Genomic DNA, 21,777 nt, shown 5'->3' on the forward strand with positions numbered 1-21,777 from the left:
GTCCTCATTCTCAAATTATTACCTTTGACACTGTGGAACTGTTAGAGTCTCTTGTGATTGACAGTTGAAATCTAGAATGTGTCACACAGGACAGCCGTTGTCAGAGGCTGTGTGATTTACTTAGAATTAATGACTAAGCATATTTTGTAGAGGCAAATGAAATCATACACTCCTATGTGACTGAAAAAAATGGCTTAATTTTGTCAGGAAGAAAAATTTAACTCTCAACCCATCCTTTCCACCCTCTTCCCTTGGCTTTCCTCCCTTACTCTTTTTTTTTCTATTTTTTAATTTTTGGCTGCATTGGGTCTTCGTTGCTGCTCAGGCTTTCTCTAGTTGTGGCGAGCAGGGGCTGCTCTTCGTTGCGGTGCGCAGGCTTCTCATTGCAGTGTCTTCTCTTGTTGCGGAGCATGGGCTCTAGGTGTGTAGGCTTCAGTAGTTGCAGCACGCGGGCTCAGTAGTTGTGGCTTGCGGGCTCTAGAGTGCAGGCTCAGTAGTTGTGGCGCATGGGCTTAGATGCTCCGCTGCATGTGGGATCTTCCCGGACCAGGGCTCAAACCTGTGTCCCCTGTATTGACAGGCAGATTCTTAACCACTGTGCCACCAGGGAAGCCCTCCCTTACTCTTATTTCTTCATTCTTCCTTACTTCCTTTTCCTTATGAAAAATTAACTTCATCCTTTTTAAAAACTTTTCCATATAAATATGCTATGATATACATTTCCCCCCATTCTATATTCCCTTTGATTAAAGGTCTTACGATGTGTTAAAAATGATGCTAACGGAAACTAAGCCATGGCATTGTATGACATTAGCATACAACTGTGTTGTTTAAAGTGCTGTGCTATGTCTTCCCATTAACTTTATTAATTTCTGAAAAGAAGATCGTGCTCATAGAGAGTTTACTGTGGAGGTTAGTCATAGAAGGAGAGATTTGGTGAATCTGAATGTGGATACAGTATAGGGAAGAATTTTGTGCCTGGCTGCAGAGAGGTAGCGGGATTAAGGTTTCTTTTTAAAAAAGCAATGAACTTGGTGTTGGACCTGGGCTCTAGCCTTAGCTGGTACCTAGCATGGCCTTAGGCAAGTCAACTAACTTCTTAACTCTCAGCTTATTCATTTGTCAAATGAAAAAGAAAAATCTTATTAAATTGGCCTTATAGTGTTGTGAAGGGCAAAGGTATTGATAGTGTGAATGCTGGAGTAAAGCTGTTCTTTGTGCATAAGTGGTAAGGTACCAGTCTTACCACTTACAGCAATGTAACTTCATCTATTCATCTGTAAAATGCGAATGATAATAGTTCCAGACTCATAACGTGTTTGTAAGTATTACATGAGATAATCTACATAAAGCATTTTACATAGTGCTTGGTACAGAGCAAATATTCATTCATTTATTCACTCATTATTGAGCGCCTGTCATGTCCCAGGTGCTTTTCTAGGTGCTTGGAAAACACCTGTGAGCAGAACCAAGCATAGTCGCATTTCTTTGCAAGTTTATAGGCCAGTGACAGAGATGGAATTGATTAAAAATAAATGTATAATTATTACTATAAGTGCTACGAAGGAAAAGTACCCGATGCTCTGAGAGTAATGTCAGGAAAGGTGGGCTCTAACTAGACAAAGGCCAGGGACGGATGGAGGTGGATTTCAGTCAGAAAGAGTATCATGTATAAAGCCTATGTAGTGGGAACATGCAGTGGGTGGTTACCGCACAGAGAGTGAAAGGGAAGGTGGCTCAGAGGCTGGAAAGATAGGCAGGCTAATGAGCACTTGCATCTGTTCAGGGTTCCATCAGCGAAGCAGAACCACTAAGAGTGATATATGGAATAAAATATTTATTATAAAGATGAAAAGCAGTCTACAGAGGGCTTATAATTTTGCATCTGGTGCTGGGTCAGCAGGGCTGAAAGTCGGAAAGAACTAATATGAACTACAATCTACTAGAACAGATTGGAACCCATAAGAACAAACTGGAACCTATATGTGACTCTTGCCTTCTTTAGTCTTGACAATGTGGGTGACCTCCAGGAAGAGGTGCTGTTCTTTGCCATGGAGCTGCACGTGTGCCTGGTCCAGAAAGGCTTGATGTGCCAGGATTTGGAGAAGCTGAAGAAGATCTGGCAGGATCTGGAGCAGCTGCAGGCTCAGATGCTGCTCTGTACCAACAGGGGGAGCCAGCAGATTAGTGTCAACATGCACAACAGTGCATGGCGCCCCTATACTGACCTTTGGAGCATAAAGGCTACTTCTTTACTTCTGCCTTCAAAATTACATGCAGATTTCTTCTTGTGGCTAACTCTAACCTGAAACTATGTAAAGAAGGGATATCTAGGAAATATTGTTAGCTTAGCTGAATTGACTAGTATCACAGGTCTTTTTTGGAAAGGTCTTTTTGGGCCATGAGTGGGCTTTTGGATTTTATCAGATGAGCACTGAAAAGCTGTCAAAGGGGTTTAAGCCAGCTAGAATGACGGGTGAGGGGTAAGGGAAGTGCGAGAGTAACATGACAAGATTGTGATCAGATTTGTATTTTGGAATCTGCATTGTAGGAAATGGATTGGAGGTGACTAAGCATATAAATATGAGTAGTTCTATTAGGAACCTAGTGTAGTGGTTCAAGTGAAAGAGTGATGGTGGCTAGGACTAGATGTGGAGGTGAAGGGGACAGAAACAAGTAGATGGGTTCCAAAAATAATCGGGGATAAACAAAGCAGGACTTGAGCATGGAATTGCTAGGGGCTAAGGAGAAGAAGATTCCAAGATTATGAGTTTGGTTTTGAGTTTGTGGTGACATTGAGAATATCCAGATGGAAATGTTCAGTAAGCAGTATGATATTAATATTAGTCATTGCTGTAGTAGTAGAAGCATCAGTAGTAGTTGTTAACATTATTATAGTTGACTTATTTTCTGGGGGCCTGAAGCCATTTCTAATTTATATATAGACACTCAGTGCACTGCTCATTCCCTGGCATAGAATAGGACTAATTTTTTTATATCCCTCCCTCTCTTGACCACTATTTGTTGACAAAATCTCACATTTTCTACTCTTGTAGAGAGTTAACCTCTCTATGTCTATTAATTCTCCTTTTAGCTCTTAGAGTACCCTCATTCTGGGGTCAGTAAACTTTTCTGTATGAGGTCAGATGGTTTCTATTGCAACTATTCAGTCCTACTGTTTTAGGGCAAAAACAGCCTTAGACAATAATATGCAAATGGGGGGGTCACTGTGTTACACTAAATATTTATTTATAAAATAGGCAGTAGGCTGGATTTGGCCTGTGGGCTGTAGTTAGATCCTTGTGCCTAGCCCATTAGCCATTTCATTTCTTTTTTATTTTAAATTATTTTTAACTCACTGGCTCAACATATTCAAGTTTTTTCTCTCATATCCCTCTCTTACTATACATCTCCAAAAAGACCCAACTTTCCTTTAGACCTTCTTTCCCCTAAACTACATGCCATCTTTCTTTTCCCATTCCCTTTTGAAGGTCATCTCTTCCTTCTTTTATCTAGTAAACCCTCAGTAACCTGACTTTTCCTGTTGCTGTCCCCCAGTCATAACCTCCACTTTTCTAAATAAGGTGACTACTTCTTGGTTGTTTTTCTTTTTGATTTTTCTTTCTGTAGTACTCATGTGGTTGATCATACCTTACCTTTCTGGAAACCCTGTTCTCCTTTTGACTTCTGTGACCCTGGAGTCCCCTTATTCTCCTCCTATCTCTGATGGTTCTGTAACCTTTTAAAAAATTCTGTAACCTTTTTAAAAATTGAGGTCTCACACACATACACACACAAATATATGTAACATATAGAGTAAACGGCACACATATTAAGGATACGGCTTGATGGATTTTTTTTTTTTCTGCAATATGCGGGCCTCTCACTGTTGTGGCCTCTCCCGCCGCAGAGCACAGACTGCGGACGCGCAGGCTCAGCGGCCATGGCTCACGGGCCCGGCCGCTCCGCGGCATGTGGGACCTTCCTGGACCAGGGCACGAACCCGCGTCCCCTGCATCAGCAGGCAGACTCTAAACCACTGTGCCACCAGGGAATCCCTAATTTCATTCTTTTACATGTAGCTGTCCAGTTTTCCCAGCACCACTTATTGAAGAGACTGTCTTTTCTCCATTGTATATCCTTACATCCTTTGTCATAGATTAGTTGACCGTAGGTGCTTGGGTTTACCTCAGGGCTTTCTATCTTGTTCCATTGATCTGTGTTTCTGTTTTTGTGCCAGTACCATATTGTCTTGATTACTGTAGCTTTATAGTATAGTCTGAAGTCAGGGAGTCTGGTTCCTCCTGCTCCGTTTTCTACCCTCAAGACAGACTGCTTTGGCAATTGGGGGCCTTCTGTGTCTCCATACAAAATTTGAGGTTTTTTGTTCTAGTTCTGTAAAAAATGCCATTGGTAATTTGATAGGAATTGCATTGAATCTGTAGATTTCTTTGGGTAGTATAGTCATTTTCACAATATTGATTCTTCCAATCCAAGAACATGGTATATCTCTGCATCTCTTGGTATCATCTTTAATTTCTTTCATCAGTGTCTTATAGTTTTCTGCATACAGGTCTTTTGTCTCCCTAGGTAGGTTTATTCCTAGGTATTTTATTCTTTTTGTTGCATTGGTAAATGGGAGTGTTTCCTTAATTTCTCTTTCAGATTTTTCATCATTAGTGTATAGGAATGCAAGAGATTTCTGTGCATTAATTTTGTATACTGCAACTTTACCAAATTCATTGATCAGCTCTAGTAGTTTTCTTGTGGCATCTTTAGGATTCTCTATGTATAGTATCATGTCATCTGCAAACAGTGACAGCTTTACTTCTTCTTTTCCAATTTGTATTCCTTTTATTTCTTTTTCTTCTCTGATTGCTGTGGCCAGGACTTCCAAAACTATGTTGAATAATAGTGGTGAGAGTGGACATCCTTGTCTTGTTCCTGATCTTAGAGGAAATGCTTTCAGTGTTTCACCATTGAGAATGCTGTTTACTGTGAGTTTGTCATGTATGTCCTTTATTATGATGATGTGGTTTCCCTCTATGCCCACTTTCTGGAGAGTTTTTATTATAAATGGGTGTTGAATTTTGTCAAAAGCTTTTTCTGCATCTGTTGAAAATGATCATATGGTTTTTACTCTTCAGTTTGTTAGTATGGTGTATCACATTGATTGATTTGCGTATATTGAAGAATCCTTGCATCTCTTGGATAAATCCCACTTGATCATGGTGTATGATCATTTTAATGTGTTGTTGGAGTGTGTTTGCTAGTATTTTGTTGAGGATTTTTGAATCTATTTTCATTAGTGATATTGGTCTGTAATTTTTGTTTTTTTGTAGTATCTTTGTCTGGTTTTGGTATCAAGGTGATGGTGGCCTCATAGAATGAGTTTGGGAGTGTTCCTTCCTCTGCAATTTTTGGGAAGACTTTGAGAAGGATGGGTGTTAGCTGTTCTCTAAATGTTTGATAGAATTCACCTGTGAAGCCATCTGGTCCTGGACTTCTGTTTGTTGGAAGATTTTTAATCACAGTTTCAATTTCAGTGCTTTTGATTGGTCTGTTCATATTTTCTATTTCTTCCTCATTCAGTCTTGGAAGGTTATACCTTTCTAAGAATTTGTCCATTTCCTCCAGGTTGTCCATTTTATTGGCATAGCGTTGCTTGTAGTAGTCTCTTAGGGTGCTTTGTATTTCTGCTGTGTCTGTTGTAACTCCTACTTTTTCATTTCTAAATTTATTGATTTGAGTCCTCCGCCTCTTTTTCTTTTTCTTTTTTTTTGCAGTACGCGGGCCTCTCACTGTCGTGGCCTCTCCTGTTGCGGAGCACAGGCTCAGCGGCCATGGCTCACGGGCCTAGCCGCTCCGCGGCATGTGGGATCTTCCCAGACCAGGGCACAAACCCATGTCCCCTGCATTGGCAGGCGGACTCTCAACCACTGCGCCACCAGGGAAGCCCTCCCTCTTTTTCTTGATGAGTCTGGCTAACGGTTTATCAAGTTTGTTTATCTTCTCAAAGAACCAGCTTTTAGTTTTATTGATCTTTAGTATTGTTTTCTTTGTTTGTGTTTCATTTATTGCTGCTCTGATCTTTATGATTTCTTTCCTTCTGCTAAGTTTTGGTTTTGTTTGTTCTTCTTCTCTAGTTCCTTCAGTTGTAAGGTTAGATTGTTTATTTGAGGTTTTTCTTGTTTCTTGAGGTAGGCTTGTATAGCTATAACCTTCCCTCTTAGCACTGCTTTTGCTGCATCCCATAGGTTTTGGATCATCGTGTTTTCATTGTCATTTGTCTCTAGGTATTTTTTGATTTCCTTTTTGATTTCTTCAGTGATCTCTTGGTTATTTAGTAACATTTTGTTTAGCCTTCATGTGTTTGGTTTTTTCCCATTTTTTTCCCCTGTAATTGATTTCTAATCTCATAGCGTTGTGGTCAGAAAAGATGCTTGATATGATTTCAGTTTTCTTAAATTTACTGAGGCTTGATTTGTGAACCAGGATGTGATCTATCCTGGAGAATGTTCCATGTGCACTTGAGAAGAAAGTGTAATCTACTGTTTTTGGATGGAATATCCTATAAATATCAATTAAATCTATCTGGTCTATTGTGTCATTTAAAGCTTCTGTTTCCTTATTTATTTTCATTTTGGATGATCTGTCCATGGGTTGTAAGTGAGGTGTTTAAGTCCCCCACTATTATTGTGTTACTGTCTATTTCCTCTTTTATAGCTGTTAGCAGTTGCCTTATGTATTGAGTTGCTCCTATGTTGGGTGCATATATATTTAAAATTGTTATATCTTGTTCTTGGATTGATCCCCTGATCATTAGGTAGTTTTCTTCCTTGTCTCTTGTAACATTCTTTTTTTTAAAGTCTATTTTATCTGATATGAGTATTGCTACTCCATCTTTCTTTTGATTTCCATTTGCATGGAATAGCTTTTTCCATCCCCTCACTTTCAGTCTGAATATGTCCCTAGGTCTGAAGTGGGTCTCTTGTAGACAGCATATATATGGGTCTTGTTTTTGTATCCATTCAGCGAGTCTGTGTCTTTTGGTTGGAGCATTTAATCTATTCACATTTAAGGTAATTATCGATATGTATGTTCCTATGACCATTGTCTTAATTGTTTTTGGTTTGTTTTTGTAGGTCCTTTTCTTCTCTTGTGTTTCCTGCTTAGAGAAGTTCCTTTAGCATTTGTTGTAGAGCTGGTTTGGTTGTGCTGAATTCTCTTAGCTTTTGCTTGTCTGTAAAGCTTTTGATTTCTCCATGGAATCCGAATGAGATCCTTGCTGGGTAGAGTAATCTTGTTTGTAGGCTCTTCCCTTTCATCACTTTGAGTATATCATGCCACTCCCTTCTGGCTTGTAGAGTGTCTGCTGAGAAATCAGCTGTTAACCCTTTGGGAGTTCCCTTGTATGTTGTCATTTTTCCCTTGCTGCTTTTAATAATTTTTCTTTGTCATTTTGGCCAATTTGATTACTATGTGTCTCGGTGTGTTTCTCCTTGGGTTTATCCTGTATGGGACTCGCTGCACTTCCTGGACTTGGGTGGCTATTTCCTTTCCCATGTTAAGGAAGTTTTTGACTATAATCTCTTCAAATATTTTCTCGGGTCATTTCTCTCTTTCTTCTTCTGGGACCCCCACAATGCAAATGTTGCATTTAATGTTGTCCCAGAGGTCTTTTAGGCTGTCTTCATTTCTTTTCATTCTTTTTTCTTTATTCTGTTCCACAGCAGTGAATTCCACCATTCTGTCTTCCAGGTCACTTATCCGTTCTTCTGCCTCAGTGATTCTTCTATTGATTCCTTCTACTGTATTTTTCATTTCAGTTATTGTATTGTTCATCTCTGTTTGTTCGTTAATTCTTCTAGGCCTTTGTTAAAACATTTCTTGCATCTTCTCGATCTTTGCCTCCATTCTTTTTCTGAGGTCCTGGATCATCTTAACTATCATTATTCTGAATTCTTTTTCTGGAAGGTTGCCTATCTCCACTTCATTTGTTGTTTTTCTGGGGTTTTATCTTGTTCCTTCATCTGGTACATAGCCCTCTGCCTTTTCATCTTGTCTATCTTTCTGTGAATGTGGTTTTTGTTCCACAGGCTGCAGGATTGTAATTCTTCTTGTTGCTGCTGTCTGCTCTCTCGCTTTTAGCTTTTCACTGTTGAGTATTCTATTGGCTGTGAGTTTGTCATAAAGGGTTTTTATTATATTGGGGGGTGTTCCTTCCTCTTCAATCTTTTGGAATAGTTTGAGAAGGATAGGTATTAATTCTTTATATGTTTGGTAGAATTCCCCAGTGAATCTATGTTGTCCTGGAATTTTGCTTGTTGTGAGTTTCTAAATTACTGATTCAGATTCATTACTGGTAATTTGTCTGTTCGTATTTTCTATTTCTTCTTGTTTCAGTCTTGGTAGTCAGCAGTATAGCTCCTGTGTTCTAAGCTGTGTATTTGAGATTGAAGAAATTAAAAGACAATTTTAAAGCTGCTGCCTCAGAGCTAATTTTCTCATGGAAGAAACATGTAAGGAAGCCTGTTCTTATTTCACTTGAGTTGTGGCATTTTATGTAAGGACATTGGGAAGTAATTTTCTTTGTTTAAGAACAAAATAAAAAATGGAACATAAGCTTATAATTATTTGTATTAGTTAAGAATCTGGTTTAAGCAAAAAAGGAATTTTTTAGTTTATTTTTTCATCCATAATTTCTTCAAATACATTCTCAGTACTCATCTTGCTCTCTTGTCTCCTTCTGGAACCCCTATAATATGAATGCTGGCATGTTTAATGTTATCCCATAGATCTCATATGTTGCTTTCATTTTTTTTTATTTTTTATTTTTATTTATTTAATTTTTTTTCTGTCTGCTGATCTGAATGAGTGACTTCCATTATTCTCTCTTCCAGATCACTTATGCATTCTTCTATGTCATTTAGTCTGCTATTCATTGCTTCTAGTGCGCTTTTTACCTCAGATATTGAATTATCTATTTTTGATTTGCTCTTTATATTTTCTAGTTCCTTGTTAAAATGATTTGTGTTTAGATCAGTTCTCTCCTCTAATTCAGTTAGTGTATTTATTGCAAAGGTTTTGAATTATTTGTGTGGTAGATTGACTATTTCTGTTTCATTATTTAGTTTTTTTCAGGGGTTTTCTCTTGCTCTTTCAATTGAGAGTAGTTCCTTTTCATTTTACTTAACTTTATCTGTCTCTATGAATTTAGGTGAAATAGTTACCTGTTGTGGTCTTGAAGGGGTATTCTTATGTAGGAGCATCCTTATGTAGACTGTGTTTGCCCAGTGCGTTTGGTGGGAGGGCTGGATTTGATGTGGACCCCAGCTGACTTTCCTCAGGGTGTGCTGATCACTATCTCCTTAATAGGTGGTGTGGCTGGTGATGGAGCAGCTAGAGACTGTGCAGGGTGTGAGGCACGACTTCCTATTTGCTCTGTGGCTGTCACTGCCTGCTTAAGGGCCTATCTGCTTCCAGGTTGCTGGAGTGGAGTCCCTGAGTGTCAGGTTTGAGCTGACTCTGTTCCCTGTAAGTGTGTGTTTTTCCTTCTCTCTGCACTGGGGCCTTTGCCCCAATAGAGGGAGGTGCTGAAGCAGTTTGAGTTTGTGTACTTACAGAGATCTGATCGGCTGCTTTTGTAGGCATCTATGGCTCTGTTCAGATGCAGCCCCCAGTCGTGTGTTTTCCGCTGTCGTGGCTGCCCCAGGTCTAGTGCTAGTCTATAGCATGGAGTGGATGGGGCAGGAGCATTTGCTCAGCTAGGACTGAGTAGGGCAAGGTGGTCTCAGGAATTCTGGTGGCCATGGTGCCAGGAGTTTGGGCTGCTTCTGGGGTGCTGTTTGTGTAAGTGCTAACAGTGCTGCTGCTGCTGTTGCCCCACCTGGACCACACCCTAGGCCCCTGGGTCACCTGTGCATCCCTAGATCAAGTCTTTTCCCAGGTTCTGGCTGCTATAGACCCAGCATCAAGCTGTGGCGTGGAGTGAGGGGGGCTGGGGTGTTCACTTGGTTCAGATTAGGTAGTGGAGAGGTGGTAGCTGCTAGGGCAGGCCTCTTTCCGCCCTGCCTGGGGGCAAGCCAGCACCGGTGCTCTCTCACCAGTGGAGTCTAGGCTTCCTCAGTCTTTCTGTCTGTCCCAGCAGTTCTCCAAGCAGTCAAGGTGGCTTGTCTCTTATGTGTTCGACCCCAGGACTGGGACACCCACTCATTCCCCAGGAGGAATGTCTTCCTGTGTGATGTCCCTTTTCCTCCTAATCGCCTCCTAGGGACAGAGGTCCCAACCTCATGCTTTTCTTCCCACCCTACCCGATTCCGTGTAAATCTTTTCTGCAGCCTTGGTTATATAGGAGTCCTGCTGCAGGTTTCCAGTTAGTTTCCCATAAGAGTTATTCCACTTGTAGTTGTTTTTTTGATGTGTTTGTGGGGGGAGGTGAGCTCCACATCATCTTACATTGCCATCTTAATCTCCTGTATATGGATAACTTTGAATACTAGGTAAGAGTAGAAAATAGTAAATGTAAATCCCATGAGGCACAACTGAAAATCAGCTTTGTTGATTTTATATAGTAGTTAATTTATAACACTGAGATACATGTTGTGGATATATGGTTGCATGTATAATTTTATAGATACTTAGGGTCTACTTTCATTCTTAAGTATATTTCTATTGATATAATCAGTGTATCAGTCTGTTTTAGATGAATTCTTATCTTTTAGGTAGTTTTGGATATGCTTAGCTACTTCTCAAAGATAAATGTGTATGTCAAAGGCAAGATGCATATTTTTTTTTCTCAATAGAGCACCTAATAAAATGATGAGCATTAGAAATGTGTATTGCCTTAATTAGAAATGTAATGAAATAATGGAGGGTAACTAAACTTCAAACAGATCGGTGATACATCCTAATAGTATTTATTTACTGTGTGTGAGAAGGGAAGGTAGAGGTCAAGAGAAGAAAGAACTATTAAAAAAGAAATTTGTATTGCTTGAGCGTTTAGTATCTGTGGATATTATATTATTGAGCACTGGTTAACTTTGGGCACTAATTCTATTCTGCATTCCGTTATTGTTTTTAGAATGAAGGACAAAAATAGTTCTTTTTCTATGCATTTCTGTAAAAGGACTGGTTTCACAGCAAAGATTGTGGTGCCAGATAGATACACTGTTTTTAAAGGTATGGAATGACTTTGGGGAAAGATTCTTATTTTAAAATGAGCTAAACTTATTAAAATATAGTTAAGTTTAATTAGTTTTCTTAATACTGGGCCTGTTAGATAAAAGCTATTAGTATTTTACTTCTTTCCAAAAGCTGATCTTGTAAATTCTCTTTACACCTATTTTAACGATCTAGAAACAAAGTAGTCTTATTATTCCTTCCCTCCTTAGGATCTTATGGTGACATACTCAGCTTAATTTAGCTGATGGGGGCATGCAGAGCATTATATGAACTAGGCCTGTGCATTTTCCTTTTTCCGTACTTAGACTGCATGACTCTAAGACCATGGCTTAATTTTACTGGGATTTAATTTAATTTAGAGGGATTTGAAAACTGTGACAAATTTACCTGATTCTATTGATAGAAATTAATACAATGGAAATTTAAAAAGTTTTTATATACTTTTAAATGTTACACTTCATTTACAGTTATCACAAAATACTGGTTATCTTCCCCGTGTTGTACAATACATCCTTGTAGCCTGTCTCACACCCAGTAGTTTATACCTCCCACTTCCTCACCCCTATATTGACCCACCCCTCTCTCCCCACTGGTAACCACTAGTTTGTTCTCTATATCTGTGAGTCTGCTTTCTTATTTTAAGTTCAAAAACCTCCTACAGAACTGTATCCCTCTGATATGGAAGCTCAGCAGTTTAGTTTCTATGTTCCAGGCTGTGTGTTTGAGATTGAATATGTAAATTAAAATACTTTTTTCTAAAGCTGCTGCCTTAGAGCCAATTGTCTCATGGAGAAAACGTGCAAGGAAGCCTGTTCTTATTTCACTTGAGTTGTGGCATTTTATGCAAGGACATTTTGAAGTAACTTTCTTTATTTAAAATCAAAATTAAAAATGGAACCTATGTTGGTTAAGTTCCATTGGTTAGGAATCTGTTTTAAGCAAAAAAGGAATTTTTTAGGTTATGTTACTGAAAAGTTTAGGAATATGTTATCTGTTTTTGTCTCTGCCTCCTTCACGTTGACTTTATCCTCAGACTTTGTGTAGAAGCAAGATGAGGACCAGCAATGCAGATCCTCTCAGGTTCAAATCCAGCTCAGAAGAGAACCTATATTCTTTAAGAGTCTGAAGACGAGTTCTAGATTCTTGCTGGTCTTAGTTGGATCCAATGTTCCTCTCTGAACCAGTCCCATGGTCAAGGGAATGGACTTCCACAGTCACTTTAGATCTGAGTCATTTGCCTAGCCTTGGAGCTGGGATTGGCATCGACTCCATGAAGGCACATGGAATGAAAGCAGGCGGAGTAGTTCTTCACAGGAGATTCAGATCACTATTCACAGAAAATGGGTAAATATAAGCTGTGGCAAAAACGATAAATGCCTAAAGTCACTTGTGCCAGTGACTTTGCATTTGGTTTATCTTTTTCAGAAACAAAACTCATAATTTCTATTGCAGTAGCATGTCCATTAGAAGGCACATTTAGCTGATGATGACAGAAACTTAAAATAACCATGGCTTAACAAGATGGAGGCCCCCCCCCACCCCAGGTAGGCAGTCCAAGACTGAATTAGCATTTCCATGACAAAACCAATGCCACTTTGAATTGCTGCAGCTCCTGCAATCACATTTGCATTCCAGGATGGAAGGAAGAAAGCAAATAAATGAGTGTCCATCAACTGTCTACCTCCCTTTTACTGGAAAGTCCTGCTCAACAACTTCTACTTACACCTCACTGGCCAGAACTTGGTCATATGGCCATGTATACCTGTAAGGATGTCTGGGAAATGTGCTTATTTAGATCGGTACAATGCCACCTCTAATAATAACTCAATAGGTGTTTTGTTAGTAAGGAAGAACTAGTGAAAGGCTATTAGGTAGATAGCTAGTGGTCTTTCTACATGTGTTAACTTATTAACTGATATGGATGCCATTGGGTTTAACAGCCCAATGCATTTTATACATTTAAGACTTAAAACACAGTTTAGAGGTAGATGGTAAGATGAATAATGGAACTAATATATACCCTAAAATTAGTAACAGGGTGTTCATTGACTGAGTATCAAACAAGGAAGTCAAAAAAAGAGTTAAAGATGATTCTGACTTATCTGTCTCTTGACTACTTGGCTGTAGTGATGCCTTTGCCTAAGATAAGGAACATAAGAGGAGTCAGGTTTTCAGCAGAAGTTAAAGAGTTAAGTTTTGGACATTGAACACTATAAATGCTGGCATCAGATGACCTTTCGGGTGATGTCATTTGTTCACCAGCTGCGCATTTTGATATCTATTGTGCATTTTCTGGCAGAGTACAGAGAACTAGATACTTTAGAAATTTTCCACTTCCCTCAGTCCCTCTCTTTCAACTTGTGATCTAGGTTCCTGAAAATCATGGAAAGTTGGGTCCAAGGAACCTTTAATTCCAATTCTATAGCTTAGAACAAGAGAGAGGTCTTTGTGGAGTCAAGCACGAGTTGGGTATTTTTCATTATCCTAAGTACTAGAAATACAGCTATTAATAAGGAAAAAAATGCCTTCAAGCTATGCTTTGTTATCATTACTTATCAATCCCTATTTTTTCATGTCATACTACACTAAATTCCAAAGACAAGGAGTTCCACAGAGCTTAGTGGAATTTTGTATGCGTGCTGTAATTTAATTATAAACATTGAACAAATGCTAAACAGTCTAAGGCAATTTGAAATATAAGTAAGCAGTACATTCATGGGAGCTATTGTTGCTCAAGGTAAATACTAATTGTTGTTAGAATGAATAAATAGTTCTTCTGTTTATTCTTATGTAATGTCACACTTGGCTTCCTATTGGGTCTTTACAAGTGGTTGATCAAATTTTTTTTTTTTAAGGTCTGGAAAACACTGCAGATCTAGCTTTTGAGAATATACCCAGTCTGGGAAAGGGAGACAGAAGTTTCTGTGTTCAGGGAGTAAGTAGCTTCTCTAAAAACCCTTTTAATTTGTACACACAATGAGTGGTGGCAAAGCAGTATCACTGTGACAGTTGTTTGGGTGATGTCATTTGTTCACCAGTCAGGCAGCTGGGCATTTTGAAAATCTGTTGCCATTTCTTGGCAGAGAGCACAGAGATAAGAGCATTTATGCTCTGGAAAGGACCTTTCTGTGTTTAACCAAAAGCATTTTATTTTTAAAAGTGGAGGTTTTCCTTATCTTCAGTCATCACTAATTCCATTGTCTTATTGTCTATTTTTTTCCATCTATCCTTTTCTGCAAATATAAAACTGAAATCATCTTATCCCTCAAAATGGCTTTTCTTTCTGCCTTCTCTTGTTGAATGGTGCTGTCTTCTACCCAGTTCTCCTAAGGCAGAGATCTGTAAGTCATCCAAGATTACTTTTTCCTTTTTGATCACCAAGTTCTGCTGTTCTTCTGTAGTTAACGTGTTCTTTCTCCCTGTGTCTGTTGCTTGTATCCATGTTCAAACTCTTACCATCTCTCTCCTGGACTTGTGCAACTCTTGAGACTCTCTGTTTACTCCTGCCCCTCTCCCGTCCAGCCCCCACGATAACTGCTGGTGTAATCTATAAAAAAGAAATTTGGATTATGTTACTCCTCTTTAAATCCTTCAGTGACTCCACCATATTGCTAATGAGTCAGAATTGGACCTACATTTTCAACAGTGTGACTTAAAACAGAATACTTCCAAGGAGACATATAGTGGTTCAAACAAAAGTATTTTGGCTATTTCATTTCTACCTATTTTTTCAAAAGGCTAGAATGATAAGGGTATATTCATTCTTTACATTAAGAGTTACATCTTTGGCATGTATAGGAGCATAGCTGCTCACTTTCTGTAAAACAGGACTGGCTTATTACATGCTCTCCCTTCCTCTCAAGAGGTATCATCCCCATGTAGTTCTTTACACTTTTATTTCATATGCATTAATTTCTAAGAGATCTATATGTATATCTCAGTGTTTATCATATATTATTGTTTTAATAATTTTAAACTTCATGTAAATAATGTACTGCTGTGTATATTCCTCAACTTTTTTGATATGCATTGTTTGTGAGATTCATCATGTAGTTCTAGTTCATTTAGTTTCACTTGTGTATAGTACTTTCACTGTATGAGTGTACCACAATGTACACACTGTCCTGTTGATGTTCATTTCATCCCCTCCCCCACCATTTTACTGCTATCCATGACCTTTTCAGATCAAGCTCCCATGCTCCTGGACCAATACTTGGGAGTAGAGGGTATATAATTGATCTTTGTGGTTGCTGTTAATCTTCAAATAATTAATTTTGGTAGATTGCTTATCTTTAAAATGAATGTCTTTGTTGGTCAGCACTGGCAACTGCCTTGGGCTCAAGCAAGGGGTATAAATTGTCTTTCTAAATTAGCAAAACCTCACCTCACTTAGCAGGGCTGTCTGCAGTAGTAAATGAGATCCTTTGTAGCAAATGCCTTCCTTTGCTGCTGCTCAGAGCCCTGCGTGGCATGTGCTTTCTCCTCTACTTATTGCTTGGCCAGGTGATTTCTAAGTCATATGGCTTTGCTTCAAAAGACCCGTGAGGAGAGAATAGGCTCCAGTAGTGGTGTCCCTTAGTTTCTTGGGGTTTGCATGTCACTGGCGCTTGGCCCTCTAGTACAGTGGTTATCAGATTTTTAGCCTACATCAGAATCACCTGGAGAGCTTGTCAACTGGTGGGCCTCACCCCCAGATTTCTGATTCAGAAGATCTCAGGTTGGGTCTGAGAATATGCATTTCTCATATGTTTGCAGGTGATACTGATGCTGCTGTTCTTAGGACCGTACTTTGAGAATCACTGTTCTAGGTCAACATTTCCCAACCTTTTAAATTTTATTTTAACTTTTTTGACTCATGGACCCATTTAATATTAATACACAACTTCACATAACTACATGAATTTAAAAATCATTTTAGGCTTTCCCTGGTGGCACAGTGGTTAAGAATCCACCTGCCAATTCAGGGGACATGGGTTCGATCCCTGGTCCAGGCAGATCCCACATGCTGGGGAGCAACTAAGCCCATGCACCACAACTACTGAGCCTGCACTCTAGAGCCTGTGAGCTACAACTACCGAGCCCAGGCGCCTAGAGCCCGTGCTCTGCAACAAGAGAAGCCACCGCAATAAGAAGCACACGCACCGCAACCAAGAGTAGCTGCCTCTCGCTGCAACTAGAGAAAGCCCATGCGCAGCAACAAAGACCCAATGCAGCCAAAAATAAATAAATTAAATAAATAAATTAAAAAAAATCAGTTTATAATTTCATAATTTTTATATATTATAAAGAAAGGCTTTAAGTTAAAAAAATTCTATCAGCATAGTATTAAGCATTGTGGTTGTCTAGAGCCTTGCTACTCAAAGTGTGGTCTGTAGACCAACACACCTGGGAACTTGTTAGAAATGCAGACTCTCAGGCCTCACCCCAGACCTAATGAATCAGAACCTGAACTAACAACATACCCAGGTGATTAGTATGCACATTAAAATTGAAGTTGGTGGTCTAAGGCTCACCTTAAATATGATCCTAATAATATTTAAAACAAATAAGAAACACTTCAAATTTTAACGTTTAAAAAGTAGCACATGATTCATTTACTTTCATTATCTTATTTTCATGTAAGAAAATGCATCATTTCTTGGAAAATAAAAGTAACATATCAAATTTGGTTTGAGGACCAACTGCTGAAATTTAATGATGTTTTAAAACACAACAATGGACAAAATTGTATTTATGACCTGATGTTTGGAAATATTACTGTTTTTACCTAAAAAACCAACTGCCTTATTTTGATGATTTTCATGAAATAATAGATTCCTGACTGCTACTTGCAATAACCTCTCTGCAAATAATACATTATGTGTATGGCGAGTGTTTTCCCCATCAAGTAAAAGCTTAATTGGATATAATCTTTGTTATATTTATTATTTTTCATTTTTCTTGAAGTAGTAGTCGAAACATCTTTCATCAGATGATAACAGTTTGACATCCAGAGAGAATTATCTTGGGGCAAATTTGCAAAATTGTTATCACTTAAAAATTTTATTTGTGTTTTAATATCATTGTTCATTATGCCTCTTTTCTTTAAACAGCTGTCTGTGGGGATAGTAATAACGGGATACCATTTAGGGTTGGGAAGATCAGAGTTTTATATGTAGAAACCTAGAAGAGTGCCTGGCACATAGTATGTTTTACATAAATGACTGTGTCAACCCCATCCTCCTCTTCCTCCTTGTCTTCTTCCTCTTCTTCACCATCCTTATTTCACTCCATAGCAGCTCAGGATAGAGAAATTTAACTATCTACTGTGTAAAGCTGAGAGGTAGAGTGGACCCAATACAGATCTCAGCAATTTTTCTTCCAGGCAGGGGAGAATACTATAAAGTGGAGTCACGGAGAACTAGAAACTAGGTTCATGTAGGGAGTCATCAAGGTCTGAGTCTGTGATGGTTCTTAGTGTTATTTACTGGCTTTTTTTCCTGCTAGTCATTTGATATGATTGCACTTCCTAACTCTTGTTGGCCAGGGCCATGTGACTGCTTGAGGCCATTGAATTGTGAGCAGAAATTGTGTGTGTCATTAGCTGCTGGGAAAAGATCCTCCAAAACTTTCTTTCCCTCTGGCACAGTGACTGGTTATTGTTAGGATGATGGCTGTTCTGAGAGCTTGGGTTTCTGCGTGACTGTGATATGTGGAGCACCCCTGCCATGGTTGAGATGTAACATGATCAAGAAATAGACCTTAGTTGTTTCAAGCTCCTAAGATTTGGGGGTTGTTTATTATTGCAGCATTATATAGCTTGTAATGACTAATATAGATTTTTTGATGGGTTTTGAAAACTGAAAGTATGGAAGTGGGGTGAGAGTGAGCTAGATGTCAAAAACTACACAGTTTTTGCTAGGAGCCCAAGAACCAAAGAGAGTCCTCAGGAGTGTGTCACAATCTAGTGTCGGTATAGGGGACACAAGGTGGAGGGAGTGGTTGGGATCTTTCTAGTGTCTCCCTCCTTCAGAAAAGTGATACACTATCAAAAGTATACAAATCTACATACATTGTGAAACATATCTGTTCTACTCCTTGCCAGTGTGAAAATAGAAATATGAAAATCAATGTAGAAAATGATGCAGGAAAACTAGGATTTAGGAAGAATCATGTTGAAGGGCTGAAAGATTGTTCAGTACCCAGAAGGTAGTAGGTTTCCCCATTTCCTCCCTATCGTACATGTTCACATCCACACATGCTTACATGCCCATATGCTCACATATGCATAATATTTTAAAAAATATTTATTTATTTATTTATGGCTGAGTTGGGTCTTTGTTGCTGCTCGTGGGCTCTCTCTAGTTGTGGTGAGCAGGGGCTACTCTGCATTGTGGTGTGCGGGCTTCTCATTGTGGTGGCTTCTCTTGTTGCAGAGCATGGGCTCTAGGCGCTCGGGATTCAGTAGTTGTGGCTCGCGGGCTCTAGAGCGCAGGCTCAGCAGTTGTGGTGCATGGGCTTAGCTGCTCCACAGCATGTGGGATCTTCCTGGACCAGGGCTCGAACCCATGTCCCCTGCATTGGCAGGCAGATTCTTAACCACTACACCCAGGGAAGCCCCTGCATAATATTTTTATCAACTCCACTTGTGATTACAAATCATTGTCCTCCTTAGTATATCATCCCCAGTGAGGCCTATCTGGATACAGTACTTAAAATTGCAAACCTTCACCCTTTACCCCCCACACTCCTGACATCCTAACTAGTAGCTCTGGGGTTTTTTTTTCCCCATAGAACTTAGCATATTCTTTAGTTTATTTACTTATTTTTAAAATTTATGTCAATAAATTTTATTGACATATATAGTTGATTTACAGTGTTGTTTTAATTTCTACTGTAAAGCAAAATGACTCAGTTTTACATATATATTCTTTTCCATTATGGTTTATCACAGGATATTGAATATAGTTCCCTGTGCTATGAAGTAGGACATTGTTGTTTATCCATCCTATATATAATAGTTTGCATCTGCTAATCCCAAACTCCCAATTCTTTGCTCCCCCCGCCAGCACCTGGCAACCACAAATCTGTTCTCTATGTCTGTGAGTCTGTTCTTGTTTTGTACACATGTTCATTTATGTCGTATTTTAGATTCCACATATGTGATACCATATGGTATTTGTCTTTCTCTTTCTGACTTACGTTGCTTAGTATGATAATCTCTAGGTCCATTCATGTTGCTGCAAATGGCATTATTTCTTTCATTTTAATGGCTGAGTAATATTACATTGAATATATATACCACATCTTCTTTAGCCGTTCATCTGTTGATGGACATTTAGGTTGCTTCCATGTCTTGGCTATTGTAAATAGTGCTGCTATGAACATAGGGGTGCATGTATCTTTTCTAATTATAGTTTGTCTGGGTATATGCCCAGGAGTGGATTGCTGGATCATATGGCAATTCTATTTTTACTTTTTTGAGGAACCTCTATACTGTTTTCCATAGTGGCTGCACAAATGTACATTCCCACCAACAGCATAGGGGGGTTCCCTTCACACCCTCTCCAGCATTTATTATTTGTAGACTTTTTAATGATGGCTATTTTGACTGGTGTGATGTGGTACCTCATTGTTTTGATTTGCATTTCTCTAATAATTAGCAACAATGAGCATCTTTTTTGTGTGCCTATTGGCCATCCATGTGTCTTCTTTGGAGAAATGTCTATTTAGGTCTTCTGCCCATTTTTCAACTGGGTTTTTTGTTATTAAATTGTAGGAGCTGTTTGTATATTTTTGAAGTTAGGCCCTTGTCAGTCACATCATTTGCAAATATTTTCTCCCAGTCTGTAGGTTGTCTTTTCATTTTGTTTATGGCTCCCTTTGCTGTGCAAAAGCTTGTAAGTTTCATTAGGTCCCGTTTGTTTATTTTTGCTTTTATTTCTATTGCCTTGGAAAATTTCTGTAATTTGCTGTTATTGTTTGTCTCTCCCCAACTAGAATGCAAGCACCACAGAGAAAGAAAATTTTAATCTATTTTGTTTACTGAGAACAGTACTTGGTATATAACAGTACTTGTTGAATTGCAGTACATTCATGAAGGAGAAACCCGAGAAGATGATCTGGATCCTGCTAGCTGCCTAGGTGTCCCAAGAAGGAAAACTAAAGCTGATGCAACTTTGTGATCTCAACCACATTTTAAACTACACTTTGATTCTCTTACTTTCATTCCCCAGCTTTTAAAATAGTTCCAGTCAAGCAGAATTAAGCTTCTTTGTGAAATTGTTAATATGTCATGTTTAAAGACTGACTTTTGAAGGTAGCACAAAAAGTGGGAAAGAATAGGGGCTTTAGAGAGAAATCACTTCATTGTCACCTATTAAGGTGTGACTTTGGGCAAGTTACTTATCCACGGAATCTAAATTTTACCATATGTAAAATTAGAATAAAAAATGCTTTGTATGGACTAAATACACATAAAGTCATGTGAAAGTGCTTAGTATACAGTAGGTACTGGTTTATTTGGGTCCCTTCTCCTTTCTCTCATCACCAGAAAACCAGCTTTTATTACATTTCTATTTAATGTTATTACACATATTTTCAGTTTAGCTCTAATTTTGGTTCCCATGACCTTTTGTTAGATTATTTTAGTTATCTTTGGTAAGCTAAAATTTCATTATGTACAAAGAGCCCATATACCATTCATCAGGGCATGGGTTTGGGGGGATTGTTGGAGAACGCCTGAGTTTCCCTGTTTTTTTACACAAAAGTAGTTTTGCCTTCATCTTGTTGTCATCCGAAATATCAACAATGCTATCCTCATTGGTTGACATTTTAGACTTTAGGGCTGGAAAGAATCAATTCCTTCCTTTTGCATATTAAGAAATTAAGTCATCTATTTGGTAAATGGCAGAGTAAAGGGTAAGAGTTCTAACTGACTTCTTGTTCAGTGCTCTTTCTACCATATTATACTTTTATCTAGATTAAATTATTTTCATCTAAATGAAATACACAATTTGATGGGTTTTGTTGTCAACATGATAATGTTGACACAAACTTTTATCACATATATTTAACTTTTTGAATAGGTGATACATGCTTGGGTCACTAAAGGGTATACATGAAAGTTAGCCTCCCTTAGCTCTGCCCCCAGCTACAAAAGGCCACCACTGCTCTGTGCATATATCCATGTATTCACCTATCATTTTACACAAATGTAAACTTTTATGTACTTTGCTGTGTTCACTTAAAAATGTGAAAGTACTATATACATGTGTTTTGCTTCTCAGAGCTCCATAACCACCTCTTCTTACTCCCAGGTGTCGTTAGTTGATTGATTTTTTAAAATTCATGAACAAGCACTTATTGAGCACTGTGTTAGGTACTATTCTAGGCTCTGGGAGTGGAAGAGTGAACAAGATAGACGAAAACCACTGTTTTCACAGAGCTTAGTTTCTTGGTTTGTGATTGGTGATATGATAGGGGTACAAATAATGGTCTCTAGGATAGGCCAGAAGAGGGAGAAATGAATTTCTTCAGACATGATCAGAGGAAGCTTTGAGGAAAAAGTGGAAATTTATTGGAATTTTAAGTGATGGGTAGAAATTCAGCAGG

General features: G+C 38.7%; 1 protein-coding gene across 1 annotated transcript in view; it reads left to right on the forward strand.

Moving 5' to 3' along the window:
• The first annotated feature begins 2,469 nt into the window (after positions 1–2,469).
• TTLL7 (tubulin tyrosine ligase like 7) overlaps positions 2,470–21,777 on the forward strand; it is a 115,407-nt gene continuing 96,099 nt past the window's right edge. Inside the window, exon 1 of the mRNA XM_007449047.1 lies at positions 2,470–2,476. Coding sequence (XP_007449109.1) covers positions 2,470–2,476 — 7 coding nt within the window. The remainder of the gene's footprint in view (positions 2,477–21,777) is intronic.

This window comes from Lipotes vexillifer, unplaced genomic scaffold (assembly GCF_000442215.2).
Source record: "Lipotes vexillifer unplaced genomic scaffold, Lipotes_vexillifer_v1.1 scaffold186, whole genome shotgun sequence".
NCBI classification, from domain to species: domain Eukaryota; kingdom Metazoa; phylum Chordata; class Mammalia; order Artiodactyla; family Lipotidae; genus Lipotes; species Lipotes vexillifer.